This window comes from Rana temporaria, chromosome 11 (assembly GCF_905171775.1).
Source record: "Rana temporaria chromosome 11, aRanTem1.1, whole genome shotgun sequence".
NCBI lineage: Eukaryota > Metazoa > Chordata > Amphibia > Anura > Ranidae > Rana > Rana temporaria.
In genome coordinates, this window is record NC_053499.1 from 162,419,196 (window position 1) to 162,441,150 (window position 21,955).

Genomic DNA, 21,955 nt, shown 5'->3' on the forward strand with positions numbered 1-21,955 from the left:
TCCCTGCCGGTGCTCAGAATGTGGGCGCGGGCGTCTGAGTTCAATGATCCAGATATGTTAGTGTACCGTAGACGAGGCGCCACTCAGACCAACCCAGGGCTTACACCAAAGATCCTCAAACTACAGCCCTTTAGCTGTTGCGGAACTACACATCTCATGAGGCATTGTAAAACTGACATGACTAGGAATGATGGGAATTGTAGTTCCTGAACAACTGGAGGGCCATAGTTTGAAGACCAATGGCTTACACAGTATATGGCCTAACCCAGCCCTGCTTTGGCCACGCCCTTTGACACTTTCTGCCCTGCCCACCGGGAGCCTGGTGACCAGGTCCCATGTGTGTGGGGCAGAACACAACAGTGGCCTGGTCAGATCGGCACTGGCTGAGGCCATACACAAAGCGCTGGGTTGGTCCGATCGGCGTCTCCTCTACGATGCACTAACCCTTCAAGGACACCAACATTTAAAGCAGATGTGAAAGAATTTAAATAAAATGGATGCGAGTCTTTAAAATTCGCAACAAAAATAAAAGCCTCCACACCTAGACCCCAGCATCCCGAGGAAGAGCAGGATGGCGCACTCACCACTGGGATGTGAAGCTTGCTCAGAGGTTTGCCATCCAATAAATAAGAGCCAGTGTAAGTCACATATTCAGCATAACATTGAGGGGCTTGAGGTGTGATGTAACACAATATTTTCCTCTTCTCTTCAATTTTTTTCCTAATCTGCAAATATTCAAAGTACGGATTCGACCTGTCGCTGTGATATGGCTCAATGTCGTCCAACTTGATGGCATCAACGATGGCCGCCAAGGTCTGCTGGATCATCTCCCGCGTCTGCTGACTGGTGGTGCTGATTATCTGCTGCTGAAGTTGATTGGGCTTCTGCAACTTCTTCTTGCGGGGGTGCGTTTGGGAATCTTCCTCCTCTGCGACTTTACTTTTTCCACGGGTCGATGGTGTATTTGCTACAGGTGGTTCCTTCTCCGGTGTGGAAGTGTTCTGCTTATTCTGGTTGGCCAGCATTTGAGCCCTGTTTCGAGTCATCCGTAGCGGAATCTCGTCTACTTTGGGGGGTTTTGGAGTATCAACTGTTATTTTTGGCATTTGCTCTTGAACTTCTACTGGAGGGTTAACTGGAGGGGCCTCGACTTGTACGACGGGTTCACTAGCAACTGTTTCCACCGGTTGACTTTCGGCTTCTTTCACATCGGCCTCAGTCTGCTTTGGTGACACCGGAGTGCAGGTATCTGCAGAAGAACTTAGGCTTTCCTGTACCTTATTCTCTACTTCTTGAAGAGTTTCCAGTTGTACATAAGGTATTGCAAAGCTTGTTGGTTCAAACACTGGCTTTGTATTATGGGATAGTTGTTCAGTGTCTATTGTTGGTTCTTCAGCGTGGTCATCTTTCTGCTCCTGAACTTCGGGTATTGGTTCCTCCATTTCCACTGTATTTGTTTCTTTAGGAGTCTCTGGCTGTGGGAGATCAGTTTCAACCTGAGGCATTTCAACGTTGTCATCCTCATTGGACACACCAAGAGGATCATCAGGAGGATCATCAGAAGGAACATCGGGAGGAATATCAGGAGGAACATCGGGAGGAACATCGGGAGGAACATCGGGACTCCTTGCAATGATGTTTGGCTGTTCACAGATCTCGGCATCACTTTCTTCTTTGACAGGAAGTGGAAGGTCGGGCAGAGAAAATGGTCCAAGATCCAGATCCTCCACAGCTGAAGAAAATGGGTCAGGCCATGGCTCTGGATCTTGAGTAGGTGGTGGTTGAACATCACTGGGCTCCACATAACTTTCTTTAACGGAGGCCAATGCATCTTCTAGAGGTTCTGTGTTGAGTTGAGACTCAGGTGCCAATGCCTGCTGATCATCTGATAGATCATCGCAGTTATTTAAAAAGTTGGTAAGAGGAGTTGGAGATTCATATGGACCTTGATCATCCGGCTGAGGCAGGCTCTCTTCAACATGCTCCCTATCCTCTTTCAGTTCATCTGGGGCTGGTTCGGACAAGGGGTAGGGAATGGGAGAAACTGGATAAGGTGAATCAGAAGAAATAAATGGAACTGAAGCAGCAATAGATTTTTCAGGCGAGCAAAAATCCTTAGGCGACTCCGTGAACCTCGGAGGAGATTTTAGAAGCTCAGGTGCCATTGACCAGTTCCCAGGTGGGTCCAGGGGGTTACTCATTAAACTTGGGGGGATAACAGAGTCTGTATTTCTATTATGTGGACTGACCCATTCTAAATTTTGATCAGAAATTGTTGAGCTAAATGTATTCTCTTCAACAGGTGGAAGGAAACCAGATTCTGTAGGTGGTGGTAAAAATGCAGGTTCCGGGGGTAAAAAAGAAGCTTCTGTATGTGGGGTATGAAATCCAGATTCGGTGGGCAAATAAGCAGGGTCTGTGGAGGGAAAACTAGATCCTGGATGAAGAACATAACCCTGTTCTGGTGGCATAAAGGATGGCTCTGAAGGCAAATATTCTGGCTCCTGGGATAGAAAGTCTGGCTGTTGAGGAATGTAGGCCGGTTCCTGGTGTATATAAGGTGGTGGTGCCTCCTCCTCCTCCTCCTCCTCCTCCTCCTCTGGCATAAAGTCGGGTGCTGCTGAAAAGCTATTTTCATTTGTCATAAAGTTATCATCAGTCTGTAAATAGGCTGGTTCATGTTGCAGAAAATTAGACTCAGGTGGTGAATAGCTTGGTTCTTGGGATAAAATGGATTCTGTAGCTTGTTGTGCTTCAGCAGAGTCACATGGCAGGCCAAGATCGGGAGGAATGGCACTTTCTGTAGAAGGCTCAAGCAAGTCATCTCTTTCTAATGGTGGGGATTTTGCCAAATAGCCACGGTCAGGTGATGGCGCAATACTGGCAACAGCTGCGGGTGTACAGGAAGTATCGTCAACTTCAACTCTTGGAGGAGATACTGCCCTGTAGTCTGGTGAAAAGTAACTTGGAGACCCGCATGTGAATTTTTCTTCAGGAACAAGTGGTTGGATCTTCTCATCCATTGTTATATGCATTGGCGAACTGAAGCTAGAAGCTGCCGGCACACTCTGCTGTCTGTAAAATTTCATTTCTGAAGGAGGAAACTCTTCTTCGGGAACTCTTCTGACATCAACAGAGACAGATTGGCTACGATTCACAGAACAAGGTACCCTAGTAGGTGTCTGACTTGGGTTTTCGGGCATTCCACTGGATGTTGCTGAAAAACGGTCAAAAAACGTAGGTGAGCAGGCATTCATAGACATTGCAGACACAGGCAAAGAGTGCTGCGTATCTGAACAGTCAAACATCAAATCTGGATAGTCTTCGGTACTGCAAGACGGGGTCCTTGGGGTCTGCATGACTTCTTCATAACTTGGACAAGAGATGACAGATGTAGGAGTGGGGACACCTGTTGGCCTATTTTGATCAGGTCTTGGAGAAGCTGTGAGCACTTCTTTATTTTGTGGGCCATTGAGCCAATCTTTCGAATCATTCCCAGTAATGGCCGGGGCTTTATTTTCAGGTGGTGCTGCATTGGATGATAAATCTTTAGACTTTTTATCTTTTTGGAGTGGATCCGTTACCAAAGGTTTTTTGGCAGTCAAGTCCAGACTTTTCTTACGCTGTTCTTCCGATTTTAATTTTTCTTTTAGCTTGGGATCTCCAGAGCGGTGCCTCATCTTTTCCATTTGCTTCATTCTTTCTTTGTGCTTTTTATGCTTTTCCTCAATTTCAAGATCTTTTTGGCTCAGCATCCTTTCAAAACTGGTCATCATTAGATCTCCATCACCAAGAAGTTTTTCTCGTGGCCTATTATTGTCTTTCTTGTTGGCGTCCTTAAGGGTGACTTTCTCTGTACCATTCAGGATCTTCACAGTCTCTTTCTCAAAGCTATCCTTTCTATCTTTGATTTTTAGATCGCCAAATCTTACCACCTCGTCTTTAGATTTTTCTTTTAAAAGTAATGGAGATTCCTTATCTCTACTTATAGGTTTCGGCTCCTCCCTGTGATGCTTAAAGAAGGCTTCCAAATGTTTGTCTCGGTGTTTGTCATCTTTGCTTTTGTCACGATGTTTATCTTTCTTTTTCTTTTCTTTCACAACAGAAGAGTATGATGCTTTGTCCTTTTCAGATTTTTTTAGTGAGTCTCTTTCAGAATCATGCTTCTCTTTTTCAGAACCAAAAGCAAAGTCTAGGCTTCTATCCAATTCCTCTTCAGTTTCCGTCTTAACAGAAAATGAAGAGAAAGTGTCTCCATCTGCTGTTGGAGTCTCCTTATCATACTGTATGGACTCTCGCCTGCTATAGGTGTCCCTTGTTTCATCCAGTTTTTCAGCCTTCTTATCAGACTTGTCTTTTCGTGATTTATCCTTGTCATGGCTTTTCTTTGAAGAGGAGCTAGAGTGCCTATTTCTTTCCTTTTCCTTCAACTTTTCTGCCAAACCAGGTACAGAATCTTTACATTTTTCCTCGATTGAATCTATAGTGGTCACCACAGCACCTTCCAACAGGTTTGCAAGGCCAGCATCCTGGCCCCGATCTGTAAAACTGTCGGAAGAGATTTCACTGATTTTGTCATTGGAATCATCCTTGTAGTCATTGAGGGCCTCCTCTTCCAATTTCTCCAGAAGACTCTTCTCAGTATCACCTTTAGAGGACTTTCGATCTTTAAAGTGATCTTTATCAGATTTCTCCTTGTGTTTGTTTTTGACCTTCTCCTCAGTCTGGTGTCTCTTTTCACTTTTATCACCTGGTACCTTTTGTTTAGACTTCTTGTCTTGGTTGGAATCTACTGACATTCTGTCTTTGCGGTATTTGTCAAGGGACTCCTTATCTTTTTTCTCTTTGTGTTTTTCAGTGTTCTTTTCTTTCTTCTCTTTCCCTGATTCTGACTGACCTTTATCTTTCTTCTTCTCTTTTGGTTCCCGATCTTTTTGTTTTTCACCCAAATGTTTTTCACTGGAATTTCTTCTGTGTTTATCAGCCTGGGAAGGCTCTTTGTCTTGTAAAGGATTCTCCCGCTCATGATAACTATCCATTCTGTGCAGATCATTGACATACGCCTCCGAGATTTTGAACCCTGGCATGAATAGATTATCCTCCTCTTCACTTTCATCTGTAAAGATGTCCGCAATGTTATACCAGTTTTTCCCTTTGGCCTTCTTGTCATCTCTCTTGTCCCCAAAATCCTTTTCTTTCTTCTCAGTTTTCTGCTCAGAGGAAACTTTATCTTTGTACTTTTCCTCTTTCTTTTTTTGAGACCCTTTCTCCGTTTCTTTTTGACTTCGGTCAAGTTTTTCAGGCTTTTCTGAATCTCTTGATTTCTCGCGATGTTTTTCAGATTTAGATTTTTCCTTCCTCTCCGCGTCCCGCCTTTCCTTGCCAGAGTGATGCCTCTCCCGTGTCTCAGAATTCTTAGTAATTGGCTCTTGTTCTGACTTCTCTTTAAAGGAGGTCTCTGACCCGTGGTCATTCAGGTCTTCTTTATACTGTTCTTCTGGTTTAGTTTTAGAATCCCTCCGTTCTTTGCTTCCTAAAGAATCCCTCCTTGCGGAGTCCACATCTTTTTCTTTTCGTGTTTTGGTGGTGTCGAGAGAGTCCTTCCTCTTCTTCTCACGCTCACCTGTGTACAAGGTGGCACCTTTGTGTGCATCCGTCTGATCTCTCTTTTTGTCAGAAGTTTTGTCAGTAGAGTCTCGATCTTTTCTTTTTACAACAGTCTCTTTCTCTGGTTGCGTCTCGCCATATTCTCTCCGGTCTTTGTTTTTGGAGTCTTTTTCCTTGACTTCCTCCTTGATAGATTCTACAATAAGCTTAGGGATGGAATCGTTTTTGCTTTCTCTAAAGTCTGCAAAGGAAGAGTCCCAGCTATCTTCAGCTTTGAAGTCAAAAGAAGAGTCTGAGGACATCTCAGAAATCCATAAACCCTGATCATCTGAAGTGTACTTGGTTTCTTCTAAAAATTTGGTTTTGCTGTTTAATTCTTCGAATGGTGCTTCATCTTTGTGAGACTTTTCCTTCTTGACCTTCTCCTCTTTGAAACTTTTGTCTTTTTCGGGTTTGGAAATTTTCTCCTCTTTTAGCTCGTTTTTCTTTTCAGATTTGGAGGACTTGTCTTTCGTTTTCTTCTTCTTTTCTTCTTTGTGGACTTTCTTTTCTTCTTTGGGGGATTTTTCTTTGACAGTTTTTTCTGTTTTTCCAGAGCGGTCTCTGTCCTCTTTAAAAAGTTTACTACTGTCCTTGCCCTCTTTATTCTTTTTAGATGACTTCTCTTCTTTGGTAACCTTACTACTTTCATCCCGGTAGCCCCAGTCTTCTTTCTCAGATTTTACTTTTGAAAGCTTGTCCTCCTTTCTGAGGTGCTCGTTTTCATGTTTTAATACTTTTAATTTTTCAGGAACGTCAACGTCCAAACTTAATGGCTTGTCCGATTTTTGTTTAGAGTCGTCGTAGTCGATAGAAAAGGTTTTAAGGATTTTAACGTCTTGTCCAGCCTGCCCTTTTTCTTTATTTTTGTGTTTAGTTTTGTGTTTTTTTACTACTTTACCTTCTTTATCTAGTTTTGGAATTGCCCCATCTACGTGAAGATGAAAAGAGTTCTTTTCGTATATGCTGTTATGCATATTGCTTTTCTTTTTGTGCTCGTGTTTCTTTTTAACTTGTTTTACAGACTCTACACTGGACTCCTCTGAGGAGTAATCATAGTCACTAGTCAACCGTGTCCTTGTGGAGTCCGATAAAGAGCTAACATCTGACCAGTGAGGGGAAGATACCGTTTTCCAATTGTCCGTTCTCCAGTGCTTGGAGTGCTGGTCAGGGATATTAGCATTGTGCTTCTGTGATGCTAAACTCCCTTGAGAAGATGCTGAAGATGCTGAAAGAGAGCTAAACAAAGAAGTCTCCTTCAATGCTAAGGCAGAGTCTTTTACACAGTTTGAATTTTCTAAGGAAAGTATATCGTTTTCTACATCACTCTCTAAGTTTTCACTTTCTGTTTCAGAGGAACAAAATACGTTTTTCTTCTCAAACTTTACTTCCTTTGTTTTTGCATCTTTCTTCCGCTTCTTTTTGACTTTGCCTTTCTCTTTATGCTTTGCTACAGGCTGCTCCCTGGTTTTATTGCTCGGTAGGACGGTAGGAGCCGACAGGCAGAGCTTTTCAGGGGCCCCTATGGTGATGGAACCGTCCTCCTCGTCTGAAGTGTCCGACAGGATACGGCGAGCAGCTTTCTTTGGCGCAGTTGTATTTTTAACAAACGTTTTTACTTCCATTTTAGGAATAGCAATAGCAACAGCAATAAGACTGTTGGCTTTAGCCTCTTTCCGAAACTCTTTTTTCAGCAAATGTTTGTCATCAACTGGAGGCACACGATCTTCTTCGTCGTCTTCATCAAACTCGTACTCGTCTTTCACCGGCGTACTTTTTGACGGACGATGACGCCGACGCTTGCCTTTGCGTTTCGGGCCCTTCTCAAACTCCGAGTCTGTGTTATTGCCATCCACCGAGCTGGAGGGTGCAAATGAAGGTGCATCTTCCTCTTCTGAAGTTTCTGCAAAGCAAAACACAAAAATCTCAGGAACACAATTAACTAAAACAATTTTATAAAAAAAATGGTGAGCTTGACCGCACACATGCCTGGCAGTATTAGGGCAGCTCTTAAGAAAAAGGAGGTTTTAAAATATTAAATTGAAAATCTGCCCACATACAAGTCAAGCTTGAGAGCTTAGAATAAATCTGTTGACATATTGCTAAATACATCCTTTTACTAATGTATCCATCATTTTTAAATAAATTCAGCCAATCAATTAAACAACATTGCACAGCCAGGTGATGCCCCCGCTGTCTTCTGGGAGACACAGGTCCCAGGAGGCAGCAGGGACCACTCAAATCGCGCAGCGCGACTTGCGCATGCGCTGTAAGAGACCCGTTACCAAAGATTGTAGCTGCTGACTTTCATAGGCCTTTCACACCGAGCTGCCTATAGCGTTGGTGCTTTACCTTTGCGGTGCATTAAAACCAGCTAGCAGCCGCCACTATAGCAGTGTTTTGCTGGCGGTACGGAGGCGCTGCCCATTGATTTCAATGGGCAGGAGCGCATTGGGAGCGGTGAGTTCACCGCTCCAAAGAAGCTGCTGGCAGGACTTTTTCTGATGCCCTGCCAGCGCACCTCCAGTGTGAAAGCCCTCGGGCTTTCGCACTGGAGTAGCTGTTTTTTGGGCGGTTTGCAGGGCCTATTTTTAAACGCTATAGCGCCTGCAAAACGCAAAATTTCTGCGAACTCCGCTTTAAAAGTCTCAATTCTTTAATTAAAATAAACATGCTATATTTACCTGTTCTGTGCAATAGTATTGCACAGAGCAGTCCCTTACCTCCTCTCCTGGGGTCCTCTGTCGGTGCAGACACCTCTTGTGTGTGTGCCCCCCATAGCAATCCGCTTGCTATAGGGGGCACACTTGCGGGCTCACTCCAGGCTGCTGCATCCATACATAGTGTGGCTCAGCAACACGCCCCTCCCCCAACTCTCTCCTCAGAGGATTTGATGGACGGCAGCAGGAGCCAGTGGCTTCCATTGCTGCCTCCGTTGTGAAAACAGGAATAGGGGAGAAGAGTGGACGGGACAGCTCTGGATTGAGAGAAAACTGCCCTCAGTGAAGTCTGTAAATACAGGAAGATGGGGGATAAGATCCACAGCCAGACACAGTGCTGGATCAATAGGGGGCTCAGGTAAGTTTTTAGAGATGTGGGTTGCGGACATAGCAAGGCGGTCTTTTACCATAATGCAGAAAAATCAATAAAACGCTATAAATTTTGCGCAAAACCAATAAACGCTTATTGTGATTTGTTTTACCAAAAATAGGTAGAATACGTATCGGCCTAAACTGAGGGAAATTTTTTTTTTATATATTTTTGGGGGATATTTATTATAGCAAAAAGTTAAAAATAGTTTTTTTTTTAAAATTTCGCTCTATTTTTGTTTATGGCACAAAAAAGGTGATCAAATACCACCAAAAGAAATCTCTATTTGTGGGGAAAAAAGGACGCCAATTTTGTTTGGGAGCCACGTCGCACGACCACGCAATTTTCAGTTTTAGCGACAGTGCCGAATTCGCAAAAAGGGGCAAGGTCTTTTAGCTGCATTTTGGTCCGGGTCTTAATTGGTTAATGAATACAAAGCTTCCTCTGATTGGCCGAGTAAGAGGTTGTGACATCAGCCATCCTTGGACTCAGCCAGGAAGTCTCGGTTGGAACCCAGAAGTGCGGTATGCTGTATACAGAGCCGCAGCTACATCCAGTATATACACCACACATCCAGTATATACACCGCACATCCAGTATATACACCGCACATCACACCGCACATCCAGTATATACACCGCACATCCAGTATATACACCGCACATCCAGTATATACACCGCACATCCAGTATATACACCGCACATCCAGTATATACACCGCACATCCAGTATATACACCGCACATCCAGTATATACACCGCACATCCAGTATATACACCGCACATCCAGCATATACACCGCACATCCAGCATATACACCGCACATCCAGTGGCCTCACAGGTTGGCCTCAAGCTTGACCCAAACTATGTAAATTGTGTGAAAACCTGAGTTCTTTAAAAAGGAAAAAAACTTGTGTTTAGAACTACTTTAATCTACATGGAGAACATGGGACAGCCTGGTTATAATCACTACTTGGCACAAGAAAAGGACGGGCATGTTGTGCCATGAGGGAATAAGAGCCCAAATCCAATCATTTTAAACCCTTCAGAATCCCGGGGATTTCATTAAACATTTGTAGCTTCGCAATGTCGGCTCAAGATATAAACTTGTACTTATAAGCAAAAAGTTCAAACTCGTTCCACTTACCAGTTGAGCTTTCTTCACTCGAGGTGTAGGTACCCTTGCCCAGGAGAAGATTGACCATAGTTGGAGAATTTGCAACTTTTAAAGGGGTTTCGCCCCTCCGATTACTTTGATGAGGATTCCCTCCATACCGCAACAGGAGCTTTACAACCTGGAATGTAGACACAGCTATGAGAGACCACACGAGAATCTGAGAAGCTTGGATGGCAACGGGTTCAACTTCTGAAAACTTTGATGAAAGATTTCTATGAAACAGGATTTGATTTAAACATTAAAACATACAAAAGGGGTCAATGAAAGACAAATGGGAGAGGAGAAAGCATGAGGGAGAGAGAAAGGGGGAGCCGGGAGGTAAGAGAAGAAGAAAGTGCGCCATTAGGAGCAAACCTCTTCTAGGGACCGATACCGACAGGCAGATCAACAAAGTCCCATTGACTTTAAAAGGAACAGTACACATGGCAGTTAAAGCGGAGGTTCACCCTAAAAACATTTTTCTAACATTACATTGTGCTCACTTACAACATTGACAGTATGCTGATTTTTTATTTTTTTTTGCTGTACATACCGTCGTATAGCCATCCCCCCCCCCCCCCCCCCAACTTCCGGGTAGTGGCTCCCACGGGAGTGGGCGTTCCTATGCAGAGGCCAAGTGTTTGACGTGATGACAAAAACTTCCACCCCGGCGCATCATGCGTTTCCGAAAGAAGCCGAACTGCGCGTCGGCTCTATACGGCGCCTGCGCACTGACGTTCGGTTTCTTTAGAAAACTGGTGACGCGCCTTATGCGCCGGGGGGAAGTTTTTGTCATCACGTCAATTACTTAGCCTCTGCATAGAAAAGCCCACTCCCGCGGGAGCCACTACCCGGAAGCCGGGGGGAAAATAGCTATACGACGGTATGTACAGCAAAAAATAAATAAAAATCAGCATACTGTCAATGTTGAAAGTGAGCACAATGTAATGTTAGAAAAATGTTTTTAGGGTGAACCTCCGCTTTAAGGACTTGTGTCAATGGACTTTTCTACACGCCATGGATTTGATTTTCCAAGTCTATGGAAGTACAAAACCTTCTCAAACAGTTCAAACGTACCCAAAAAAAATCTAAATCTCAGAAGAGTTTAAAAATGACGACCAATTGATGCCCTCAATACAAACCCAATGCCAGTCTATCTTGAAATGGAAGGACTGGTGTAGTTATTCAACCTAACCAACTATACAGACCCCAAGTCTGTGGAAGTGTTAATAACCACAATACAATGCTGAATAGCATCTGTACAGCAGACCATGGAATGTTCTTGGACAGTATTTACGGCTTCTCAAGTTCATGGCAACAAGAAAAATGGAATCATTACAGCCGATTTTACAACGGTGGCATCGTCCGTTAACCCTTTTGCTGACCGGTGGGTACGTCTCACTCCAGTGTGAAAGCAGCGGTGTGCTGGGAGGACATTAAAAAACGTCCTTCCAGCCACATCTTTGGAGTGGTGTGTACACGGCTCCGGCTCTTGCCCACTGAAATGAATGGGCACTGCAGCTGAAATGCCGGCAAAGGGCTACTGCAGCAGCACTTTGCGGCTGGATTTAACCCTTTTTTGGCCTCTAGTGAGGTTAAAGTTGCCCTGCTAGGGCCGAATACATCCGCAAAAATTACGATAAAGCACCGCTAAAAAAAGAGATTTTTAATACAGCTTACCTGTAAAATCTTTTTCTTGGAGTACATCACGGGACACAGAGCGGCATTCATTACTATATGGGTTATATGGATTACCTTCAGGTGTAGACACTGGCAATCTCAAACAGGAAATGCCCCTCCCTATATAACCCCCTCCCATAGGAGGAGTACCTCAGTTTTGTAGCAAGCAGTATGCCTCCCAAAATGGTCCTCAAAAAAGAGGGGTGGGAGCTCTGTGTCCCGTGATGTACTCCAAGAAAAAGATTTTACAGGTAAGCTGTATTAAAAATCTCTTTTTCTTTATCGTACATCACGGGACACAGAGCGGCATTCATTACTATATGGGATGTCCCAAAGCAATGCTTACAATGAGGGGAGGGAGAACATCTCCAAGACAAAAGGATTTAATTTAGAGATATACTCAAATCATAATAAATCCAACTTAGTTGAGAAAAATAATCTTAAATTTTTAAATTTAACTCAAACAAGAGGAGCCCCCGGAATCCGAGGGTCTCAAACTGCAGCCTGCAGCACTGCCTGCCCGAAGGCAGTATCAGTATTCCTTCTTACGTCCAACTTGTAGAATTTTGTAAACGTGTGGACAGAAGACCAGGTTGCCGCCTTGCAAACTTGAGCCATAGAGATCTGGTGGTGTGCTGCCCAGGATGCGCCCATGGCTCTAGTAGAATGAGCCTTTAATGATACTGGAGGAGGCAACCCTTTCAAGCCGTAGGCCTGAGTGATTAATTGCTTAATCCACCTAGAAATGGTGGACTTTGCAGCTGCCTGCCCCTTCTTGGGCCCATCCGGTAGAATGAACAGCACATCTGTTTTCCGGATCTTCTTTGTAGCTTTAAGATAGGCCTTCATGGCCCTGACAATATCCAAGGTATGCAGCAACCCTTCCTTTCTGGAAGTAGGTTTAGGGAAGAAGGATGGTAATACCAAATCCTGGTTCAAATGAAAACTGGATATGACCTTCGGTAGGAAGGAAGGATGAGGGCGGAGAACGACCCTGTCCTTATAAAAAACAAGATATGGTTCCTTACAGGATAAGGCTGCCAGCTCCGAAACTCTTCTTGCGGAAACTATGGCAACCAAAAATACTAACTTCCTTGTCAGTAGAACCAAAGGAATATCAGCCAACGGCTCAAACGGTTGTTTCTGTAAACTTGACAGAACAACATTTAAATCCCACGGACCAAGCGGGGATTTAACTGGAGGTCTAATACGTAAGACCCCTTGAAGGAAGGTCTTAACCAGCGAGTGGGTGGCCAGCGGCCGCTGAAACCACACTGACAGAGCAGAAATCTGTCCTTTGATTGTGCTTAATGCCAATCCTTTATCCACTCCTAGCTGGAGAAAACTTAATACTCTATCGATGGTAAATTTGCGAGAAAGCCATCGCTTGGACTCACACCAGCCTACATAGGCCTTCCAGACCCTGTAATAAATCACCCTAGAGACCGGTTTCCTGGCTCCGATTAGGGTAGAGATTACTTTCTGAGACAGACCTCTACCCCTGAGAATCAGGGATTCAGCTTCCGGCCGTCAAATTTAGATGCCGTAAGGCAGGGTGGAGGATCGGACCTTGCGCTAGCAGGTCTGGCCGTAGAGGAAGAGTCCACGGGTCTCCCACTACCATCCTTAAGATTAGTGAGTACCATGCCCTTCTGGGCCATGCTGGAGCTACCAGGATGACTGGTATGTGCTCCACCCGGATCCTGCGCAGCAGGCGGGGTAGTAACTGGAGCGGGGAAAACGCATAAAGAAGTTTGAACTGATGCCAAGGGCAAACCAACGCATCGGTTCCGCAGGCCATCGGATCCCTTGAGCGGGATATGAACCTGTCTAGTTTCTTGTTGAGTCTCGATGCCATGATATCCACGTCCGGCACTCCCCATCTTTGGCAGAGTGCTTGAAAGACTTGTGGATGCAGAGACCATTCCCCCGGCCATAGAGTCTGGCGGCTTAAGAAGTCCGCCTGAAAGTTGTCCACTCCTGGAATGAATATTGCCGATATGCAGGGCACATGCGCCTCTGCCCATAGGAGAATCAAGCTCACCTCTCTCTGAGCGGCTTGACTGCTGGTTCCCCCTTGGTGATTTATGTATGCCACGGCCGTGGCATTGTCTGATTGAATTCTCACCGGGAACCCCTGCAATTTTGACGTCCAAGCCCTGAGGGCTAGTCGAGCAGCTCTGAGCTCCAAGATGTTGATGGGCAACTGCTTCTCTGGCTTTGCCCAAGTACCTTGGCGAGTGCAACCATCCAAAATTGCTCCCCAGCCCGTCAGGCTGGCGTCTGTGGTCACTATCTTCCAAGCCACTGGGCTGAAAGACTTCCCCTTCAGTAGATTCTGAGGGTCTAACCACCAACACAGACTTTGTCGGACTCTTGATGAGAGCGGCAACGGGATATCCAAGGCCTGTGGCCTTCTGCTCCATGCTGACAGGATGGCTGCCTGTAGGATGCGAGTGTGGCTCTGGGCGTATGGTACCGCCTCGAATGTGGCCACCATCTTGCCTAGTAACCTCATACATAGGCGAATAGTCGGTTCTTTCTTGCTTAGAACCAGTAGGATTAATTCCTTGATGGCTTTTACCTTCCTCAGAGGTAGGAACACTCCTTGTTGTTCTGTGTCTAATCTCATGCCGAGATATTCCAACTGCCTTGTGGGCTGGAAAGCTGACTTTTCTCGATTTAGGACCCAGCCGAACCTCTCGAGGTATTGGACCGTGAGGGCCACTGCTCGCTCCAAGCCGGGAGACGAGTGGTCTATGACTAGGAGGTCGTCCAGGTATGCTAGGATCGTGACCCCTTGGATCCTTAGCTTGGCTAGGATCGGAGCTAGGACCTTCGTGAACACCCGGGGGGCCGTAGCCAACCCGAAGGGAAGCGCCACGAATTGGAAGTGACGCGAAGCCACCATGAAGCGTAGATATCTTTGATGTGGCTGATAAATTGGAACATGAAGGTAGGCATCCTTTATGTCTATGGACGCCATGAAGTCGTCCTTCTGGAGTGTGGCAGCTGCTGACCGCACGGATTCCATCCGAAATGAGCGGATCTTTAGATATGCATTTACCATCTTTAGGTCCAAAATTGGCCTGACATCTCCCTTGGATTTTGGGATGATGAATAGGTTGGAGTAGAAACCCAGCCCCTGCTTTTCCAGGACTGGTACCTCTACTATTACTTCCTGGGAAAGTAGATGATCTAATGCCGATCTTAATGCGGCTCCCTTTTCCGGATCGTTTGGAATCCTCGACTTCTGGAAATGAGGAGGAGGAAACCTTAGGAAATCTAATTTGTAGCCTGTGGCCACGGAAGACCGTACCCACTCGTCGGGAATGCTGGCTTCCCAAATCTCTGAAAAGAGTCGCAGCCTTCCCCCCACCTTCGTGGGTGGGGGCGCCCCTTCATAAGGTTGGCTTGGGGGCTGGTTTTGCTGGTTTGCGAAACCACTGCCTTTTGCCTCTAACAGCCTGTCCTTGTGATTTGCTGTTGAAGCCGAAGTTTGCTTTTGCAGGAGGCCGTCGATACTGCTTGGCATTAGAGGGCCCCTGCCCAGGGGAATACTGTCGTTTAAACGCAGGTCCCTGAACCTTCTTCTTAGTTGGCAAGAGAGTACTCTTGCCGTTTGAAATGGTCTGAATGTATTTATCTAGGTCTTCTCCGAAGAGTCGTCCTCCATGGAAGGGGAACCCTACCAGGAGCTTCTTGCATGGGGGCTCAGCCTCCCAGCTTTTTAACCATAAGAGTCTTCTCATATGGATAAGGGATAACGATAAACGTGACGCTTGCTGGATAGAATCCTTGATTGCGTCTACCGTAAAACATATGGCCTTAGGGACATCCGAAAATTTTTCTGCCTGCTGGGCCGGAATAAGTTTAAGCATCTGCTTAAATTGATCCGATAATGCTTGAGCGACCCCAATCGCAGCCACAGCTGGCTGTACTACTGCCCCTGCAGTAGTGAAGGAGTTCTTAAGTAGTGCTTCCAAGCGCTTATCAACTGGATCCTTGAACACCTGTATGTTTTCTACAGGGCATGTTAACGATCTGTTAACACATGAGATGGCTGCGTCCACTGCAGGAGTAGCCCATCTTTTGGAAAAATTTTCTTCCATAGGATATAGGACAGAGAACCCTTTAGGTGGTAAGAAGATCTTATCTGGCTTGTTCCAATCTTGGAACAAAATTCCCTCTAATAGAGGATGGATCGGAAACACAGCATTGCTTTGAGGCGCCCTCAGTGAGCCCAAAGCTGAAACCGTCGATACCTGGAGATCTGGTACTGGCAAGTTGAACTGCCCCAGACTCCTCTGTATCCGGATCTTCGATCCCTGAACCTACTTGGTCCTTGTCCAAGAGGTCGTCCAATTCCCCTGAGGAAAGGACCTCCTCTTCTGAGGGTCCGCGCTCGGGCGACGGAGATCTATTCCGCTTACTGCCCCGCATAGCTGCGGCTACCCATGCCTTTCTGCATCTCTTTTAAAGAGGTGAGTAATACCTCCTCCGTGACCATCTTAGGGTTGGACTGACCCGCGTCAGCTCCAGCCCCAGATCCCGATGGCCCCAAGGCTCCCTGTGGGGAAAGCAGCGGCATAGCTTTGTCCGAGACCTCAGACTCTCTGGGGGAATCCCCACCTCTTGTACCCTCTGACCCGGATGCCATGGTACAATACCGAGGTACACCTGCTACCTATTGGTATTTGGAACTATAAAAGTTAATTGCCCAAACACCTGTTTGGGGGATAAAAAATGCTTCCTCTCCCCTAGATGACTTTTTTTTTTTTTTTTTTTTCAAATCCAGTAAAGAAAAAACATTCTGTCCCCCTGAGTAGTATTGCAAAGAAAAACTATGAGATGGAAAGAAACAGCCTATTTCTAGGCTTGAAAAACAGTCCTCTGAAGACTGCAATATCCTTTCTGGCCACTGTGTGTCCTCGGCGCCCCCGTGCTGCCGCTCTGGTCTTTCTCCTCAGTTCCAAAGTATTGAATGGAACAAACAAGGAAGGGCCGCCCCTTCCTTTAAGCCACTGACCCGCCCTTCCCCCCCAGCAATCTCAAACAGGAAATGCCCCTCCCGACAGGGGGGGGGGGGGTTTGGGAGGAAGGGACCTCTCTGTTCCAGCAAACTGCAGCCTGCAGCCTGGAACCATGAGGAGGTCAGCGTTTTGCCTGCTTTGCAGGCCTTGAGGAGGAAGACTGAATGGAGCATCGCCTGGAGGCTTGCAGGTAAGCACAGCTCTCTGACACACACATATATTTTTATATAACACAGGCCCCACTCAATGCTTTTCCAACACTACAAGGGAGGTCACATCTTATGGGGAATAATACATAGAGAGCCATCCTATCTTTATGATATGTGACTAGTTTGCCAGATGCAGTGCATAACTTTAGGCATGTCCCCTGTGACCCCCCAGAAAAAACCTGCTAAGAACCAAGTTCCGCAAGTTTTCCCCTCACTTACCTGCTCCATGCCGCAGGACTTTGCCAAGCAAGAGGCCCAATCTTCCCCCATCTCCGTGGGGATGTCTAGACCTTCAGGCCCTGGGTTCCTATGAAGGATCCACTGTCCTGGGCCCATATAGCACCCTGGCAACAGAAAACATTAGGCACCCAAAGGTTTCTAAGTTCTGGGCCCAGGGTCCAGCTCTCTAAAAAGAAAAGCATTATGGGCTATACCCCAAGGGTTTGGGGTCCGGTTACTGACCACTTTAGCGCTGAGGCTTTTTTGGACAGAACCGGTAGCTCACCTAATCCCAAGGATGCGGAGGCAAGCTAAACCATGACTAACACCTAAGACACTGGCGTAAAAACTGAGGTACTCCTCCTATGGGAGGGGGTTATATAGGGAGGGGCATTTCCTGTTTGAGATTGCCAGTGTCTACACCTGAAGGTAATCCATATAACCCATATAGTAATGAATGCCGCTCTGTGTCCCGTGATGTACGATAAAGAAATAGCAGCGCTTTACCACCACCCCCACCTCAGTGTGAAAACAGCCTTAATCATCATCAATGACAGGGTATTTTAAGAGCTATTTTATCTAAGGGAAGTTCCCAAAACATGGCCGGGTGGGGGTACTTGAGGACTAAGGATGAGCTCCAGCGTGTTCGCATGGTACACGTGCAGAGCCCGCCAGGAAGTCTGCACGGCGCTGCGCTAATCACAGCCAGGGAGACATTTCCCAATCTCTGCAGCCGAGCATCGGGACAATGTCTCCCTGGCTTTGATTAGTGCAGACTTCCTGGCGGGCTCTGCACGTGTACCATGTGAACACGCTGGAGCTCATCCTTCGAGGACTGAGGTTAAGAACCCCTGATCTAGGGTGTCTGCATAAAACCCCAAAAACATTTTCTGAAAGCAATCTCCAGGGCTAAAATGTAAACGCGTGTAAAAAAATAAAAATGGCTCTGGTACAGCAAGGGGTTAAAGGGGGGAGCTGCATTTCTTACATTCACATGTAAGCAGATCTGTATAGAAAATGACAACCACCGATTTGTATTGTACTTAATACTGTGAATGTAAAATATAGACCGAGAGGTACCAAACCAAGAAGAACCAAGAAGAGAGATTCAAGGGGTTTAGATAATCTGAACTACTCCTTAGGTAGGAAAGGGTTGGGCAACACAAATGTGAGAAAGCCGGGCGATGCAGATTTACAATTTAATTATTTCTCTTTGGATTAATGAAGTTTTCTGAATTTGATAAACAGATGGAGTAACACCCGGGGAAACACAAGTACTTGCCTTGAAGTGACCGTTGTTGGACGCATCATGCAGGGGGGTGTCGTCGTCCAAGCCCTTGGTGTTGACCTCGGCCCCGGCAGCCAGGAGCTGTTTTCCCACATCATAGTAACCTCTATTACACGCCTCATGCAAGGCCGTCCAACCTGCAAACACAAAAAACAGCTCAACAATCCAAACCCCCAATACACAAACCACCGACATCGGGTAACTACGGCAACGTAACCAAATACAGCATTTTCATCATCAAATGAAGACCCAGCGACGGGTTATCAAAAGTACAAACTGTTCTCCAACTCCTAAAATAGGTCTTGGCCTCCATTAGGGGACGCTACAGTGAGGGAAAAAAGTATTTGATCGACTATTGATTTTGTACATTTGCCCCACTGACAAAGAAACAATCTGTCTATAATTTTATTGGTCGATTAGAACAGAGAGAGAATAAAAATATGCAGAAAAACGCACTTCAAAAAAGTTAAATTGATTTGCATTTTGAGTGAAATAAATATTTGACCCGCAAATCAGCAAGATTTGTACCAGGTGTCTTCTATACAGGTTAGAAGCTGAGATTAGGAGAACTCTTAAAGGAGTGCTCCTAATCTCAGCTTGTTGCCTGTATAAAAAAAGTAATCAAATTCCAATCTCTCCCCCATGGCCAAGAGCAAAGATCTGCCCAAGGATGTCGGGGAGAAGATTGGAGATCTGCACAAGGCTGGAATGGCCTACAAGACCATCGCCGCCAAGCAGCTTGGTGGGAGGAGACAACAGCTGGTGGGATTATTTCACAAATGGAAGAAACACAAAATAACGGTCACTCCGCCTCGGTCTGGGGCTCCATACAAGATCACCTAAAGATTCACCTTTGTCACCCACAAGAGTTGACACCATAAATCCACAAATTTACCTGGAGAATCAACATGAAATGCAATTCATTACCTGCAAAATCTTTAACGTTGACATCGGCGCCTTCATTAATTAGTTCCTTGATTCGCCGCGCATCGCCTCTTATGGCGGCCCGATGCAGACGGGTCTCCCCCCGCTCATTTCGCTTGTTAACTTTGTCTTTGGTTTTGGAGGCGGAGTTAGGAGTCCCCTTCTGGCCAACTGCAGATTGAGAAGGATGCTTTGGTGTCGTGTCCACTAGAAAACAAAAGGGTAGGATGAAAACGTGAGAGTCTTCGGGTCTCACGAGTGAGAAATATGGAGGTTGCCTTCAGTGGTGAGGCCTGGGAGGGTCTCATGAACAAGGTACAGAGGACTACCAATTCGAGTAGCATTTCAGATAAAGATCTAGATTCAGCTTTTCTTAGATTGCAGCGCCTACTAGAGAGAAAAGTAAGGATTTTCTGGCATAAAAAATATTTTGTAAAATATGAGGAAAATAAGCTGGTCCCGTGGGGACTACGCATACAAATTTTCCCAAACCTTAGAAAAATTGGAGATTCTTTAAAAACATCATGGGAGAGTAATCTTCAGAGTTGCTCTTTTGGCATGATGAACCTTCTATGCATGGAGTATGAACAAGAACTTGCAGCTCTTGATGAGAGCATACAGAAATGGTATGATGAATTTGAGGCTCTGACCTCAAGTACTAGATTTACAACCAAAGAAGGATTATTAAAACAACACATAGAATCCTACACTATGGAAATTATCCGAGTGAAGGAGAATACATTTTTACGAGACAGCAGTGCATACTCCAATAGCTTTGCATATAAATGGACCACACCTAATAACAAATTTCCTAAACCTCCTAGCTTTAAGAAAAATAACAAACAAAAACCTAATGAGGACACATCCAATTTATCCTCTGCATCTTCTCTTTCCAGTCAATCTACTATTTACAGAGATATATCGAGAGATCGGATACCAAAAAAACGCAAGGGTAACTCCGATGCGGCATCAATCGAATCTTTGGGACATCAAATAGGTACCCCCTTACCTCGTCGGGCACCCCAATCATATGGTAAACCTATTAACTCTCAACCTCCACCTTTCTTTCCTATGTCATCGAACGCACTTCGGGGTCCTATAATCTCTTCATCACAGGCGATCGTGTCAAACGCACTGTCTAAGTCCACTATCGCAGCCCCAATGCAACTAGAAATGGTTAACAAGGTAAGCCAAAATGAAGTTATTATTTCACCGTCAGGCATTTCTTTGCCAGTGGAACCTAAAATTGCACCAATTTTTTTAGTGAAGGAACAGGCCTGACCAATGAATCAGGCATCGGTGATTCCCTAGATAACTATGATGATGGCTCGGCCCTATCCATCATTAATCTGTCCTCAGCTATCTTGACTGAAGATGAACTTCAGGTCCTAAAATTAGGACTTACTTTTTGTCCTGACTCTAAACTAGACAAATTTGACTTCATTAAAGATGTACACCTCTTTGCTCGCAGACTCATGTACAAAGTATTATTTGATAAACCCACACACTCGCTAGATCTATCTGTATCTATTCCCATGGAAAGAATTGCTGAACAGCAAGCCCTAATGCAATTACAGGAACTATGGGAGGAGGGTCACACCTCTGATGATGAAATGTTACTAGACACACCCCCCACCTTATCCATCGGAGGTGTTACCTTCCCTCCAATTCAGTCATTCAAACCCAAATCTAGGAATTTTCCTCCTCTAAACACCAATCCAAATATTTGGGCTTTTGTACAACAGGTAACTCACAAGATCGAAACTCGTAAACTTCAGTGTTCTAACATATCAAATCTCACCCCTACTCAAATTGAGGCGATTAATTCTCTACAAAATAACAAAAGTATTATTATTAAGCCAGCAGACAAAGGGGGAAACCTGGTGATTATGAACACTGAACAATACGAACGTATGTGTACCAAAATTTTGGCAAATGCAGACTGGTACCGACCAATTTCAAGGACGGTACTAGAAAACTTTAGTAATAAATTTCGAACTATTATCTCTAGAGCCCTATTTCAGGGAACTATAGATAAAGACACATGGAAGTTCCTAAACACAAAAGACCCTAGAGTTCCAACATTTTATGCTCTACCCAAAACCCATAAATCGCTCATTGATCCACCGGGCCGACCCATAATTTCGGGTTGTGCTGGTCTCACTGAAAATGCTAGTTCCCTTGTTGATTGCTACCTCTCCCCACATGTCGTATCGTTAAGTTCTTACATCAAAGACACTATTGATCTGTTAAGAACCCTAGAGGGCATTACTCTTCCCAGGGGCACCATTCTGGTGGCCTTGGATATTGAGAGTCTTTACAACTCTATACCGCACCAGAAAGGTCTGGAAGTTGTAAACAGCTTCATAGCTGAAAGAGGTCCACTAACTTCCAGATATAATACCTTTATCTTGGAGTTGTTGGGCTATATTTTAAAACATAATGTTTTTGTCTTTGGTTCTTCCCACTACCTCCAGGTACAGGGGGTTGCGATGGGGACTAAATGTGCCCCATCGTATGCCAACCTGTACCTGGGGGGGTGGGAAAGAAGCCTCTTTTCAAGAGACGACCTTGCCCCATTTCTGGACAAGGTCGTCTCTTGGTATCGATATATCGATGACGTTCTCCTTTTCTGGACAGGAACAGAATCGGAATTGCGAGATTTTGTCACCGCGATATCTGACAACGAATTTAACCTTAGGTTCACTATG

At 45.3% G+C, this 21,955-nt stretch overlaps 1 protein-coding gene across 2 annotated transcripts in view; it reads right to left on the reverse strand.

The window, feature by feature from the left end:
- The window catches only part of ANKRD11 (ankyrin repeat domain 11), a 158,380-nt gene that overhangs the window by 10,225 nt on the left and 126,200 nt on the right, over positions 1-21,955 (reverse strand). For both annotated transcript variants that reach the window (XM_040329617.1, XM_040329618.1), the window contains 4 exons: positions 19,248-19,451; positions 18,315-18,457; positions 9,883-10,030; positions 585-7,549 (listed from right to left, as the gene is read on the reverse strand). In XM_040329617.1, coding sequence (XP_040185551.1) covers positions 585-7,549; positions 9,883-10,030; positions 18,315-18,457; positions 19,248-19,451 — 7,460 coding nt within the window. The remainder of the gene's footprint in view (positions 1-584; positions 7,550-9,882; positions 10,031-18,314; positions 18,458-19,247; positions 19,452-21,955) is intronic.